At 40.3% G+C, this 15338-nt stretch overlaps 1 protein-coding gene across 1 annotated transcript; it reads right to left on the reverse strand.

Annotated features, from left to right (window-relative positions):
- Window positions 1–420: 420 nt before the first annotated feature.
- Window positions 421–9096, reverse strand: LOC149668234 (uncharacterized). Its single transcript, XM_089841258.1, has 3 exons — window positions 5155–9096; window positions 1978–2620; window positions 421–647 (listed from the first exon to the last, which is right to left on the reverse strand). Exons 1-3 carry the CDS (start codon window positions 9094–9096, stop codon window positions 421–423), a joined length of 4812 nt encoding a protein of 1603 aa, XP_089697384.1.
- Window positions 9097–15338: the final 6242 nt, after the last annotated feature.

Consider the following 15338-nt stretch of genomic DNA (forward strand, 5'->3'; position numbering starts at 1 on the left):
GCTGGTAATTTTGGCAAGAAAGATGGCTTAAATAGGAACTGTTTCTCTGGACCCTGAGTGTTATCTCGTTCATATAAATTAACGAACGCAACCTGAGGAATATGATTTTCAAATCAAGAGATATTGATTGCTTAAGACTTTATTTTTATTGCATCAACAATTTGTTTCTTAGTATGACTTCAAAGCATAATCCCCAAATTCTGCTTACTAACTTCAGCAGGGTTGCGCTCAGAGTTCACAGTCTTTGAAGGTTGCACGCTTGGGCTCTTTCGAACCCTCTTTCATCGATATATCGCAAAAAAATCGAAGAATTCTGTGGCACTGCGTATCAGTCAAGTCGTGCGAATTAGGGTCATGTTGTTCCAATCGTTCCAATTTTTATTTTCGTCACCACGCATCGCGCCGAAATCTTGAAATTCGTTATATCTTGTCGAATTCTCCTACCGTATTTCTACACCACATTTCTTGGAATTGCTCTTTAGTAACCCTGGTTCCGTCCAAGTATCGCCAGTCGCCTTCCCTATTTATATCGCTTGACGCGATATAAACATGGCCTTGTATCTGTAGAAAATTGGACTTTTGTTTTATCCAATTCCTAGGGTTTGCTGGTTCTGGGAGAGCTTGAATTGTTACCGCTATATCGCCGACTGAAAAAACGATACCGCGTTCTTTTTGTTTTGTTTTAATTGGGTGCTAACCGCGTTTTAATTTAGTTTAGTTATCCTAAGGTTATTTTCAAAGGACAAGACTTGGTTTTATTTTATTTTATTGACGACTCAAAATTTTACCCATCTTGCTTGCGCAGCGAAGAGCAGAGAAGTGAATCCTCTCTTTACAATGATTTCTATAGAAACCCAGGGATGACGTCAATAGACTTCATGGCGCCTTTCGGAAACATGGAAAGTTTTTTGGGGTGCGTGATCTTTACCACACACGCCCCATGTTTCACGAAAGGCAACCTGGATTTCTTTACAAAGGCTTTAATCCCTCTTTTTGGGGGTTTTTATATTTTTTCTTTCAATTTTAAAGTTTACATCGAGTAAAGGAAAATTTACAAGAATGTTTTTAGGTTTTTGAAATTTAAGTTATACAGTTTGAATTATACAGTTTGGTATTTTATATTTAATTTAATTTGCTAAGTTATAAAATTAAGATTTAAAGAATTTTTATTAAAATAGAGCATGCACATTTTTAACACTCCCCCCGGTGATAATTACTATTATCACCAAGAAGAATTTATTTAATCTGTAATTTCTAAATTAGCTAAATGTTGCACGGAGCGTTTAAGTTCCGTTCCTTTGTTATTTTTAATTATGCATGCACGAATTTTGTTATCTCTACCAATAATCAATTGTTTTACTATTCCTAATTTCCACATATGACGTGGTATTTTATCGTCATATATGATTACTACATCGCCTACTTTAAATAATGCAGAATCCTTTTTATTTGGATCAGAATGGTGCGCAGACCTTAATTCCATTAAGTAATTTTGTCGCCACTTTCGCCAGATTCTTTGCATAATTTGTTCGCGATGTTTTTCTCTTATTTTAAATTGATTTAATTTTGTTGGTACATTTTCCTTAAATTCTAGGGGTGGCAGCGAAGTTAATCTTCGGCCAATGACTAGATCAGCTGGGCAGATGGGTGATGGTTCGTTAGGGTCATTGTAATTATACGAGATCGGGCGAGAGTTTATTAGGGCCTCGGTCTCAGAGATTACTGTTTCCATCTCAGTGTAATTAAGCATTGCTCTACCTAAAGTTTTCTTTAGTGATGTTTTTGCTGAGCGTACGAGACGCTCCCACCAACCACCATACCATGCTGATCGCTCTACAATATATTTCCATTGAATACATTTTTTTCCAAAAAATTCTTTAATTTCCGCATCATTGAGTTTTTCCCAGATTAGTTTTAATTCTCTATCGGCCTTTTTAAATGTTAAAGCATTATCAGAGTAAATTATACTAGGTATACCCTTTCTCGCGATCATTCTCCTAAATGCTAAAAGGAACTCTTGAGTGCTGAGTGATGGCACGAGTTCCAAATGGACAGCTCGTGAGACGGTGCAAGTTGCCAATAAAACATAGGATTTTTGATGGGAAATTTGTTTATCATTTTGTGTTTTGATTATTAAAGGTCCGAAAAAATCCAATCCCACTATGGAGAAGGCGGGGTTTTCGCTAATGCGTTCCTTGGGTAACGGGGCGGTAGGCACTTCGCCTAGTTTAACTTTGAATTTTTTGCATTTTGTACAATCTTTTACAATTGTTCTTGCCAATTGTCTACCGGCCGTTAACCAATACTTTTCTCTTAGTTGGGTAATAGTGTCTGCTATGCCGCTGTGATTAACTTCCTCATGACTTCTAATCATGAGTAATTTTGAAAACCTATGATTTTTGTTCAGAACTATGGGGTGCTTTTCATTGTATGTAAGGTCTTCGGATTCTTTTAAACGACCTCCCAAACAAATTAACCCTCCATTGCTTAAAATGGGACTTAATGAAGCTATGTTGGAAGAGGGTTGAACGTTTTTTCCCTGTTCTAAAGCTTTCAATTCGATTCTATATTCTTCTGATTGAATATCTTTTACAAATTTTAATTCAGCTAATCTAATTTCCTCCGCGGTTATGGGTCCTGTGGTTTTACCTAACCCTTTAGCTGCTTTTTACCTCTCCGAGTGACGTATGTCACGGAGAGGTTCTGTAACGATCGTGTGTGTGTGTCTGTATGTCTGTGTGTCTGTGTGTCTGTGTGTCTGTTGTTACACCCACGTGACCGCGTTCGCAGTTTCCAAATCGGAGCAAACGTGTTCGCCATTTCCGAACTGCTTTCACAGTAACGGAAATAGCTCCTCTACTTGAGTTCTCACACCACCATCTTCTGGTCTTTGTCCATCCCACACGGACACCAGTCTGTACTTACAGGCTTCTAATCACCAACATCTTTTGGTCTTCGTCCATCCGACATGGACACCAGTCTGTACATACTGGCTTCTAATCACCACCATCTTCTGGTCTTCGTCCATCCCACTTGGACACCAGTCTGTACATACTGGCTTCTAATCACCACCATCTTCTGGTCTTTGTTTTTGTCCATCCCACATGGACACCAGTCTGTACACCTGGCTTCTACACCACCATCTTCTGGTCTTTGTTTTTGTCCATCCCACATGGACACCAGTCTGCACACCTGGCTTCTACTCCGTCGTCATCGTTTGGTTTAAGACATTCGCGGCGATCAGCTAGGGTTACGAGAAACGTCTAGCCTCCCTAGGGTGGGTTGTCCACGATAGGTTTTCGCAATTGCGGTTGTTCTTGCTTTTAACTGTAGTTCGACACCCATATATACTACCTATTTGTGTAAGGCGAAGCAACCGGCGTATGCTTCATTTTAAACGCCAATATTAGTCAAGTCTCTCAAGAATGTTTAATTGTTCTTTTTTAAAACGATGTAACGTTCAATAAGGCGAATAACTAACGAAGAAAATATTAAATATTAATTATATTCATTTTAATATTTAAGATAATCTTGTTTCTCAATTCAAAATTAATACGGAAAGAGTTAAAAAGCAGTCTATGTTTTTGTCTGTGTGTGTCCGTCCGTTGTCACAGTAGTGCGCTGCGTTAGAAGTTCGTTTTGTTTTGATGTGTAAAGGAATCCTACAGAACCATAATTTTCCCTTTATCCTTAATATAAAGTGAATATGTGGAAATATTTTTCGTAATTATGATGCATTTAGTACTTTTGTAGCTTTAAAGCTCTATTTCATTTTGATATCCCAAGAATATTTTTTTATATTATTATTTGAAATGGTTGTTTATATATTACTTAAGCTATACTACATCTGTTTATAGCATAATCCTTTCGTTATTGATAACAAGAAGAACGCTGCAATTTCGATCATATGAACTTTGATTTGTCAATAGGCCTAGTGAACCAAAAAGTAAACGCTTGGGTTTGGTTTTCGTTTCTGTAATGCAGAGACATTAACGGTTCAGAGTGGGCCGAAAGTTAAATACACTTTTATATAATTAGGCTTAGATTATATAATCATGGTGGAAATCTGGGCCGCGTTCAGCAGAGCCCAGCGCTGTTAGCAGTGTCCTACATAACGGGATTTTGTTTTTGAATTTTGACGTCACGGTGCTTAGCGCTGAGCTAGCGCCGTCTTCAAAGAAAATAGTCGGCTCTTTGGATAACGTGACGTAAAACGCATAGTTCTCAGCTTGGCGAAAAAACCATGGAGGAATTAATACAAATAGCTCTATGGGACTATATCTATTTAATTGGCGTGAAACCGGTTGATCACGCGAGAATTTTAAGAGATATGATAGTTTCTAATTTTAATTATAAAAGTTGTTATCTATCTCTATAAATATGTTATCATACAATTTTTGTTAAGCCTTGGTACCTTGCGTCATTTATAAAACGCCCATGACCGGAGAAAAGCTATGACGACAGAGCTCACCGGTAAACATTTCCAAAATCCGCTGTCTTTTTTGGTGAGCTCTGCTGAACGCAGCCCAGACCAGTGAAAGGTCTGATCGTAATCGGATAATAGCTTCGTGTTTTCATGCTTTTTATGGCACGCATTTACTTTCAGTGTGTGTAGCCACAAATAAGCTTTGGTGTTATGTAACGTTAACAGTCATGTTGACAAACTAAGAAAATCGTTGAGGTGAAACGAGAGGATAGTGTTTATATGGCAACGCTGTTGTGAATATGGCTTTGAACATAGAGGGCATACAGTTGAGGAGTAGAAAATTGGGCCTTTACAAGCACGTAAAGGTAATATCCCTCCAAAGTTTTATCTCTTCATTTCCCGTTTTTCCCCCATCGGATGATTTTAATGTGTACAAGTATATCATTATTGGATGTAAAATGTCGTCTGATTTACAGTATATTTGCTATGCTTTGTATACTGCTTTAATATTTCATAAATTTTAACTTAAGAAACATTTCCATATCTGGGTAAATAAGTTTGTAAGTAGTCGTCTTGACTCGGAGAGGTAATATTTTGGTTTTCCCAACTTGTATGAATCTTAACACGTATGATGTTACGCGTAATAATTTGTTTAGGGAATTGCTTAGATTTAAATCTACTATTTTTTGAATTCCTACAATATTTATCACTCTGACCGACATTATTACTTTGCGCCTTTCATTCTCCACTAGTTCTAAATTAGGTTCAGGCATGGTTTTAGGCCAGTGGTCTTTGGTTTTTCTCAACCAGTGTGGTCCTTGAAACCATAACTCATTGTCTTTTAATTTGTTTGCGCTGATGCCACGAGTTGGTAGGTCGGCGGGGTTTTCGACCCCTGGACAGTGAGCCCACTCGTAGTTTTTTGTTAGTTCTTGAACCTCTTTAGCTCGATTAGATACGAAAGGCCGCCATGTCTTTTGATTGTCGGTTACCCATGACAAGGCTATTGTAGAATCCGTCCAGAGATGAATTCCTGATAATTCATCTCCAAACGTTTCTTTGACGTAATTGGTTAATCTCGCTCCCAACAGGCATCCCATTAGTTCAAGCCTAGGGAGTGTAAGACTTTTTTCTCTTAGAGGAGCTACCCTAGATTTTGCAGTAATTAAGGAAACTCTAATTTCGTTTGATTTTGTTTGATACCTGACAAAGATTGCAGTTGAGTAAGCCTTAATACTCGCATCGCAGAAGCAATGTAACTCTAGGTTGGTTATTTCCTTTTCTCCGAGGAAGTAGTGTCTGTTTATTTTAATTTCATTTAGTTTGTGGAATTCAGTACACCATGCCTCGAATTGGTTGTTTATTTCTTCAGGTAGTTCGGAGTCCCACCCTATTTTTTCTAATTTCCAAATCTCTTGGAGAAGAAGTTTTGCGCGTATTGTGAATGGAGCTAATAAGCCTATCGGGTCAAAGATTTGCGCCACTAGACTTAAAACTTGTCTTTTTGTTCCTTTTACTCCACTTACAGCGATTAAATTGCTTAGGTCGAATCTGAAGCTATCTAAATTTGGTTCCCAGTTTAATCCTAATATTTTTGTTTCTTTTTCTTGATCTACCTTTTCAAATAGATCAAGCTCCTCTGGGTTAGAATGATTATTCCAAAGGTTTCTTAGATTTGGACAATTGGTTACCCATTTACGTAGATTCATGCCCGCTCCTTTTAGTACGCGAGCTGCCCCCACTGAGATTTCATACGCCTCTTCTACGTCTTTTCCCCCCGATATGAAATCGTCCACATAAAGGTTATTTTTTAGTCTTTCTAAAACTCTCTCATTTACTTCTTTTATATTTTGCAAGTGAAACTTAATGGTACATCCCAATAAAAATGGGGATGGGCTGATGCCAAAAGGAACACGACAAGTTCTAATAACTGTATATTCGTTATCTAAGATTTCTCCGTTTTGTTCTTTTACCCACAACAACCTGACAGAGTCCCTATCGCCCTCATCTAATTCAACCTGGAGGAAGGCTTTTTCAATGTCGCTAACTACTACAGGATGTTTCCTAAATTTTAAGAGCAATAGCAGTAAATCTGGGTTAAGATTGGGTCCAGGTGCTAGGCATTCGTTTAGCGATGGTTTACCCTTTGAATGGGATGAGGCGTCGTATACTACGCGTAGTTTTGTGGTAGCAACGTTTTCCCTAACTACCCCCTGGTGTGGTACATAATAGGTCCCTGCCCTTTTTTCTTTGAGAGCTTCTTCGGGTACTATTTCTGTCACACCTGTTTCTAGTTGGTCTTCTATGATTTTTTTGTATTCTATATAGTATTTTGGATCTTTTTTGAACTTTCTAATTAAGCTGTGTAGCCTTTTCTCTGCTATCTGGAAGTTATCAGGTAAAGTTTCCTTACTAACTATCCAAGGGAACTTAACGCTGTACCTTTCCCCTGTAAACTCTACTTCTTCAAAAAATCTAGCCACAGTTGCGTCATCCCCTGGGTTTTTTGTTATTTCTTCTTTTATCCCGATGGATTCTAGATCCCAAAATCTATTTAAATTGTCATTTATTTGTTTTTGTCCAAGGCTGACGAGCAGAGTACTAACAGCGCTACAAGAGAACCGATTTCTCGGTGTTCCGGTAGGTCCTTGAATGGACCAACCTAGAACGGTTTCTATAGCTACAACGTCATCACTGAATCTTTCATTTTTTCCTGATACTACCCGCCAATAATAATCGCCTCCAATTAGTATTTGTAGGTCGGAATTAATTTCTTCCGATTTACTGGAGATATCGGCTGGTTGTAGGCCTTTTTGGTTCATGATTTCTTCTATTTCCGAGCTATATATGCTTGGTACAGAGTGACAAATAAAGGGTACCTCTACAGCTTCTATTTCAACCTTTTGTTCGGGGTCTGAGCGATTTTCAAGGATTAATTTTACCCTATTTGCCTCCCTTTCGGTGGGGCTTTCTTCACCGAAGCTATATACATCTAAATATTCTTTTCTTACAATTGGAAGGTTAAGCTGCCTCGAAAGATCTTCTCTCACGAAACTTATTTGACTCCCCCCGTCCAATAATACCCTAGCGACTCCTTGTTTTTCTGGGAAGGTATTGTTGCGCACAATAGCCGTAGCGGTTTGCAGCAGCACTATTTTTTCCCCTCCTTTCACTGAGGAAACTACTTTTGGGTCTATGTTTAATTTTGATTGGGGTTTTTCTTTTAAATGGGATTGGTTTTGATCGCAAACTGCAAAATTATGCGTTCTTTTGTGACATTTTCTGCAGTTTTTAAATTTTGAAAAGCAATTTTGGGCATTATGACTAAATTTTAGACAGTTGGTACATCTACCGCTCTCGTCAATTATTTGCGTCTTTTGCTCTATAGTGAAATTTGGGCATTCTATTGTTTTATGTCCCTTTTCATCGCAAAAGATACAAAAAAAATCCGATTGAGGTTTTGTTTGTACCGATAATGCAGAAGCGGAACCGCCAGATGAAGTTTTTCTAGGGTCCGTTTTAAATTTAAATTTTTGTTTATCGTTTAGTTTATCATTTTGTTTAAAACTTTTAGTTTGTTCTGGTTTTCCAGCCAACAACTGGGCCATCTCTCTGCACTCAACTTGTTCCTTAAAAAACCTAATTAACTCTTCCGCGTCCCAATAATTACCATCTGCTGGTTTATATTTAAGATAATACTCCGTTCGTATTTCGACTGGAAGACACCTCAATAATGCGGGACATACGTAACTAGCCTTTTCCGCGGCTGAGGTTACCCCTAATGATTTTAAACATCTTAAGTTTATTTCGCACGTGTCTAATAGACGACGTAACGCCCTAACATTATTGACTTCGTTAATTGGTTTAATACTTGCTAACTTTCTAATATGTTCATTAATAGCAACATGTGTTTTATCGTATCTTTTCTTTAACAAGTCTATTATTTCATCATAAGAGCTATCAATTTCGGGAAATCCATCTACAGCCTGAAGGGCTTCGCCATCTAAATATGATATTAAGTGAATCATTTTTTCTACCTTTGAGATATTTGTTTGATCGTGGATGGTGATTTTGTATCTTGCCCAGAAGCTCGGCCATTTCGTATGGTCTCCTCTGAACCTCAAGATGTTAATTGGCGGAAGTTTGATGCCTGAATTTCCGTTGTTTCCAGCGCTGCTTTGTTGATTTGGCGGCGTGGGTAGCGGTAGTTGCCCGATGACGGTTGATCCACCGTAGCTGGATCCTCCTTGTCCGTTTGCCCTTCTGATAGCCCTCGTTGATTTCGATTTATAGAGAATGATGATGTCCCTCTCGTTGATGGCTTCGTTTCTTTCTTTGAATAGTTCGGCTTCGTCTTCAATGAGAGACTCTACCTTGGCGTCTAGTTCTACTAGCTCTTCTTCTTTTTGTAGTAAAATGCTTAGATTGTCTTCAATATCATCTATTACAGATGAAATTGTTGTGTTTTTGAGAAGCGCGTCTAGTTCACTTATTGTTCTTTTAACTGCGTCGCGAGTGCTTTTTCTTGCAGCCCGTTGTAGATTTAATTTGTCCAGACGCGCTTGTTGCGCTTTTGAAGTTTTGATTGTTTTTGAGGATGAGGATTTCGGGTCGTTTGTTTTGTCGACCCCGTCCATATTTTCACCCGTAATTTCTTCTTCGTTTGGCATTGTTTCGTTTCGATTACGCGTTTAGTCCCGGGTTTCGCGTACCATGTAGAAAATTGGACTTTTGTTTTATCCAATTCCTAGGGTTTGCTGGTTCTGGGAGAGCTTGAATTGTTACCGCTATATCGCCGACTGAAAAAACGATACCGCGTTCTTTTTGTTTTGTTTTAATTGGGTGCTAACCGCGTTTTAATTTAGTTTAGTTATCCTAAGGTTATTTTCAAAGGACAAGACTTGGTTTTATTTTATTTTATTGACGACTCAAAATTTTACCCATCTTGCTTGCGCAGCGAAGAGCAGAGAAGTGAATCCTCTCTTTACAATGATTTCTATAGAAACCCAGGGATGACGTCAATAGACTTCATGGCGCCTTTCGGAAACATGGAAAGTTTTTTGGGGTGCGTGATCTTTACCACACACGCCCCATGTTTCACGAAAGGCAACCTGGATTTCTTTACAAAGGCTTTAATCCCTCTTTTTGGGGGTTTTTATATTTTTTCTTTCAATTTTAAAGTTTACATCGAGTAAAGGAAAATTTACAAGAATGTTTTTAGGTTTTTGAAATTTAAGTTATACAGTTTGAATTATACAGTTTGGTATTTTATATTTAATTTAATTTGCTAAGTTATAAAATTAAGATTTAAAGAATTTTTATTAAAATAGAGCATGCACATTTTTAACAGTATCTCCAATTAGAACCTGGAGTTTGTCTTTAATCTCCTTCGTGTTAACTTTAGCCAAGTGAGCGTTGGGATTCAATCTGTTGCATTTGCCTTCGGCTTTGACCCAACTCGTTCTATCACCTTCGAGCCAGTAACATTTGCCTTTCACTATCACACCCTTTCTCTTTTTGCAATACAAAAACACTTAATACACAGATATCTATATCTATATAAATCAAAGTCCTGACTGACTGACTGACTGACAGACTGACTGATAATCAACGCCCAGCCCAAACCGCTTGCCCTAGAAGGCTGAAAATTTGCAGGAACGTTACTCATAAGTAGTAGGCGCGTACTAAGAAATATTTTTCCAATCCGCCGCCATCTTAAAAAATGGCGCCCAGAAATGTAAAAAATATTCTCTATGCAATTAAGTACGCGCGTTTCAACCGATTTCACAAATATTTAGTACACTGGTTTGCTTTAACCTTAAGACGGGCTGAATGGTCTTTCGGGTTCGATTTTTCGCCATCTTTTAAAATGGCGCCCAGAAATGTAAGAAAATATTCTCTATGCCATAAAGTCCGCGCGTTTCAACCGATTTCACAAATATTTAGTACAATGGTTTCCTTTAACCTATAGACGGGCTGAATGGTATTTTGGGTTCGATTTGTTGCCATCTTTTTAAATGGCTGCCAAAAATTTAAAAACCCTTCTTTATGGAATAATGCCCGCGTGAAAAGTAATAAAAAATATCCCGACGGGCTGACGGGCAACGCCGAGTGCCTTCGCTCCTCGGGTGCTACAAAAATATTAGTCATCAGTAAAATCTACACATTCTTTATATCATTTTAGATGGAAGTTCTTATTACACGCGAGCGACGCCGCGGGTAACGGCTAGTAAATATACAAAAGATGAAATGAATGGAAGTTAATTAATTTGAAGGAAAATCATAGACCCAGGCATCTAGCAAAAATTCGAAATTAAAGACCGAAACTGTAAAATCGATGAATGAGTAGCGTCTGATCTGAGGTTTTCAGGTAACGCGTTCCAGGCACTAGCGCTTCTGTAGAAGAATGAGTTCTTCAAGGCAAGGCATCGCGCATATTTTATTGAGAACGTCGGAACAGCGTGTCTCTGATTCAAGGTCATAAATTCGTGTAGGCGGAAGGTAGGTGAAGTGGCCAGGCGGACAAGTGGAACCATATCGCAAACATCACGACGAACGGACAGTGGCAAAAGATGTAAGGTGCGCAGCCTGTCTACATATGGTATATGATTGATTTTATGCGATTTGGGAGACCTCAGAATGAAGCTTGTGAAACGCCGTTGAACACCTTCTAAGGTAGAAATATCTTTCTTCAGGTAAGGATTCCAAACCGGGGATGCAAACTCTAAAACAGGTAGACACATCGAGCGGTAGAGGGTTAGGGACGCCCTGGAGTAGCCAGTCGTTCTACGAATTAATCGACACAAACGTTTGGCACGGTTAGCAGAAAAGGCGACATGAGAAGCCCAGCATAGGTCGCAGCTGACCCTGACTCCAAGTAGCCGCATGAAGACAACACGTGTCATTGGTGTGTCGTTGATCCGATAGGAAACGTCATTTAGATATTTTCTTCTTGTCAGAACCATGAAATTACATTTCCGGATATTAAGCGAAATGTTGTTGGCAACACCCCATTGATAAACTCGATCGATATTTTCCTGCAAATCAGACCGGTTAGATGTCTCGCGTATGTCCTGAGAAATGTAGCTGTCATCCGCATATTGATAGATGGAACATCGTTCAGATAAAACGGATGGTAGGTCGGCCACAAACACGCTGAAAAGCAATGGTGCGAGAACCGAGCCTTGTGGAACTCCAGATAGAACATGGCGGTAGGAAATAAACTCTCCTCGATAAATCACGCGTTGAAAGCGGTTGGACAGGAAGTTCCGAAACCAGAAAAGAACAGCTCCCGAAACTCCAATACGTTCGAGCTGGTACAAGAGTCTCTTGTGGCACACCGAGTCAAAAGCCTTCGACCAGTCGAAGGAGACAACATGTACATCTGGAGGACCCCTCTCATCAAGGAAAGACGACCATTGGTGAAATGATTGTAAGAGTTTCTGCATGCACAAGCGACCAGTCCTGAATCCAAACTGTGATGAAGGCAGCAGAGAGTTATCTTCGAGGAATAAATTTAGTTTCTCGGCTATGATCGATTCAAGGACCTTCCCAACTACGGATGTAAGAGAAATAGGGCGGTAGTTTGTTATATCATTCCGTTTTCCAGAACCCTTAAAAACCGGGACTACATTGGCCAATATCCATCCTGAGGGCAGGGACGATGTCTCCAGTGAGTAGTTGAAAAGTTTAGTTAGTGGACCAATAATCGCAGGAGCCATCAACTGTAATAGACGTGGTGTTATACCATCCGGACCGCAGGCGGAACCAGGTTTTAAGCGAGTCAAGGCACAGGCAACATCAGAGGAATCAACGCGATCGAAGGTGAATTGAAGTTCAGGTTGACGAAGGAGTGGTAAGGTCAGCTCCTGATCCGGAGGACGGAAGTTGTCATAAAAATAATTTCCGAAAGCAGCGGCGATGGTGCAAGGGCAAGACAGCACCCCATTAGGTACCTCAAAGGACGAAGGCGGTGGTGAAAGAGATCTTGACCTCACAAAGCTCCAAAAGCGTTTAGGATACGTTGCCAGGGTATCGTGCAAGGTCCCAACGAACTTGTCATAAGCCTCACGTGTCGTCGAACGTAGAACATTACTGAACTGTCTATATTTATTCCAGTCTGAATCCTTATTGGACTTCCGGGCCTTATTATAAAGCGAAATCTTTTCATGACTTAGATGGACGAGTTCTTTAGAGATCCAAGGCGAACGCTTTCTGCCCCGTATGGCAGTTGACTTGATGTTATCCCTTACAGTGGCCCAAAAAATATCTAACCAAAGTTCCCAGGTCTCATCAATGTTATAGCTGGGAGAGAAGGCCAAGTCAAAAGGGGCGTGACGAATCGTATTAAGTAGGTCCTCCAAGACCAAATCTTTGTAGTTCAGGACCGAACGGTTAACGCGTTGGGTAAAGCGACGCGGCATCTTGAGAGCGCCAGTGACCGCAGAATGGTCGCAACCTGGCAGATTGGCAGTAGTGCAAGTCTCGTGCAGGAATCTTTCGTCGTTAATAAAAACCAGGTCCAAAAAATTGTTGCCACGGGTGGGAGTGAGTACAGTTTGTTGAAGCCCAAGGCCAAGGACAGTGTCGCAAAACAACTGTTCATCCGCAGTTCTCGGAGACGGATCCAACCATGATATGTGTACGTTAAAGTCTCCCATCAAAAGAAAAACGTCATGCGGTGGAAGTGTTTCATGTAGGTGTCCAAAAAGTTCGCAAAGCGTAACCATATAAGCCAGTGAAGAATTCGACGGACGATAGACGCAACCAAGCACAGCTGAGCGAGAGCCACAGGTAAAGGTCGCAAACACCGCTTCAATAGGAATCCCATCTTCAGAGGTCTGGAGTTCAGCAGGAAGCTCAATGCGAACCGGATGTAGAGTTTCATGCAAGGCCAGTAATACACCACCGCCGCGTGTAGGACGATCCTTTGGGAAAGTGACATATTCAGGGGTAGTATCTCGGAACAGAAGGGTCAAGCCATGTTTTCGTTAGAGCGATGACATCATATTGAGAGGAGTTCAGGAGAGACAGATCCTTAATCTTTGAGCACAGGCTACGAACATTGGCATGGAGGTAAGAAACATGTCTCGAGCGTTCATTGAGCCTTGTAGAGTACGCAGAATTATCCAGGGACGGTGCATCTTGCGCAGCAAAAAATGAGTCAGTGAGAGCCGATAGAGAACAGGTGGGACATAAATAGGGCTCGTCGGATGATCCGAGATGATCGTATTCCGCACGGCGCATGGACACACATTTCATGTGAAACCATCGTTGACAAAGGTCGCCCTCGCAGAAAAGAGCCAATTGATTGTCAGTAACAGGTTTCTGGCAATGCCCACAAGGCCACCTCATAGTCAAGATCGGACCAGGATTCAGTTCCACGTCACCGCAAGATATCAAATGGTTAAAGCGCAGTGCCATTAGTGGCGAAACTTCAGAAACCACATCCAGTAGGGCAAGTGTTGACGGAAGCGAACGAAAACGATGGGGCGAGCGTACGTGACCAAAAGAGTCCGCAGTGGAGTACGCAACAAAGGGTGCGTAGAAGTAGCTTAGTCCAAACACTGAACAGAGAAACTGAAGTACACGTTCCATATAAATGAGCGTATAGTAGAGAGAGCGTGACCAACCCAAGAATCCGAACACAGTAACCCGTCCGTGTACCAGTAAAATACGCCTTGAAGACCTCAGGGAAGATTGGAGGCAGCATTTCCAAAAGCCACTTGTGCACTCAGCAAATTTAGTAACAACAAGAAGTATCGAAAACGGTAGTAAAATAAGAATTTGGAAAAAAAACTGTCGAAAAGCGCTAAGCCTAAAACAAGAGTCTAAAAACTGAAATTTACAAGAATTTAAGAATAGCGCGAGCGAAAAAACACGCGACCACGCGCCACGACAATCACGCGAAGGAAAGACCCTTGATGGAGTAGAAGCCAGTCTGGTGTCCATGTGGGATAGAAAAAAAACCAGATGATGGTGTTTAGAAGCCAGTAAGTACAGACTGGTGACCATGTGCGATGGAGTAGAAGCCAGTCTGGTGTCCATGTGGGATAGAAAAAAAACCAGATGATGGTGTTTAGAAGCCAGTAAGTACAGACTGGTGACCATGTGCGATGGACAAAAGACCAGATGATGGTGGTGATTAGAAGCCAGTAAGTACAGACTGGTGTCTATGTGGGATGAATAAAAGGTGGTGGTGTTAGAGCGACAATGGAGTAATAGGCAGTGTAAGTGGAAAACAAATTTCCGGGAACTATAAATGCGGTCCGGGAATTGAGAACACATTTGCTCCGATTTGCAAACTGCCAACGCGGTTCCCTGGGGTGTAACAACAGACAGACAGACACGTCGAAATTAGAGCCTCTCCGTGACATACGTCACTCGGAGAGGTTAAAAAGAAACTGCTGAGAGTGAATCTTCGTTGCCATCATGGAGAAAACTACGGTAAATAGAGCGGAGTGTTTTCGTTCATAATTAGCGTGATTCGAACTTTTGACAGTGTTGACAAGTCTGTCAATCGTCCATTGGAAGGATGACTTTATGTCTCTTGACGCGTCTCGAGTTACGCGTATCGTTAATAATTTTTTTATTGTTCATTGTTCTTCGCTTTTGCAAATTGCCTATTCAATCGTATTAAAACGACATTAGTAAAATGACATGATAAGAAACATTACGTGCGTCACAATCGTATTATTTTTCCCAATTTTTATTGAACCATTGGTGAGTCAAGTCATTTCACCTTGATCGAATAACACGATCGTAACCATTACCATCGTCTTTTTCATTTTTATCAAATATTTGCAATTGAATTTAACAATAGAGTCGAATATTTCGGCATTTCATCTTGATAGAATGACACGATCGTAACCATTATAAGCGCAATACTAATCGAATTATTAATTTATTCGAG

Source organism: Phalangium opilio, unplaced genomic scaffold (assembly GCF_054372755.1).
Source record: "Phalangium opilio isolate 3A_F unplaced genomic scaffold, DU_Popi_V2 ptg000056l_1, whole genome shotgun sequence".
Lineage (NCBI taxonomy): Eukaryota > Metazoa > Arthropoda > Arachnida > Opiliones > Phalangiidae > Phalangium > Phalangium opilio.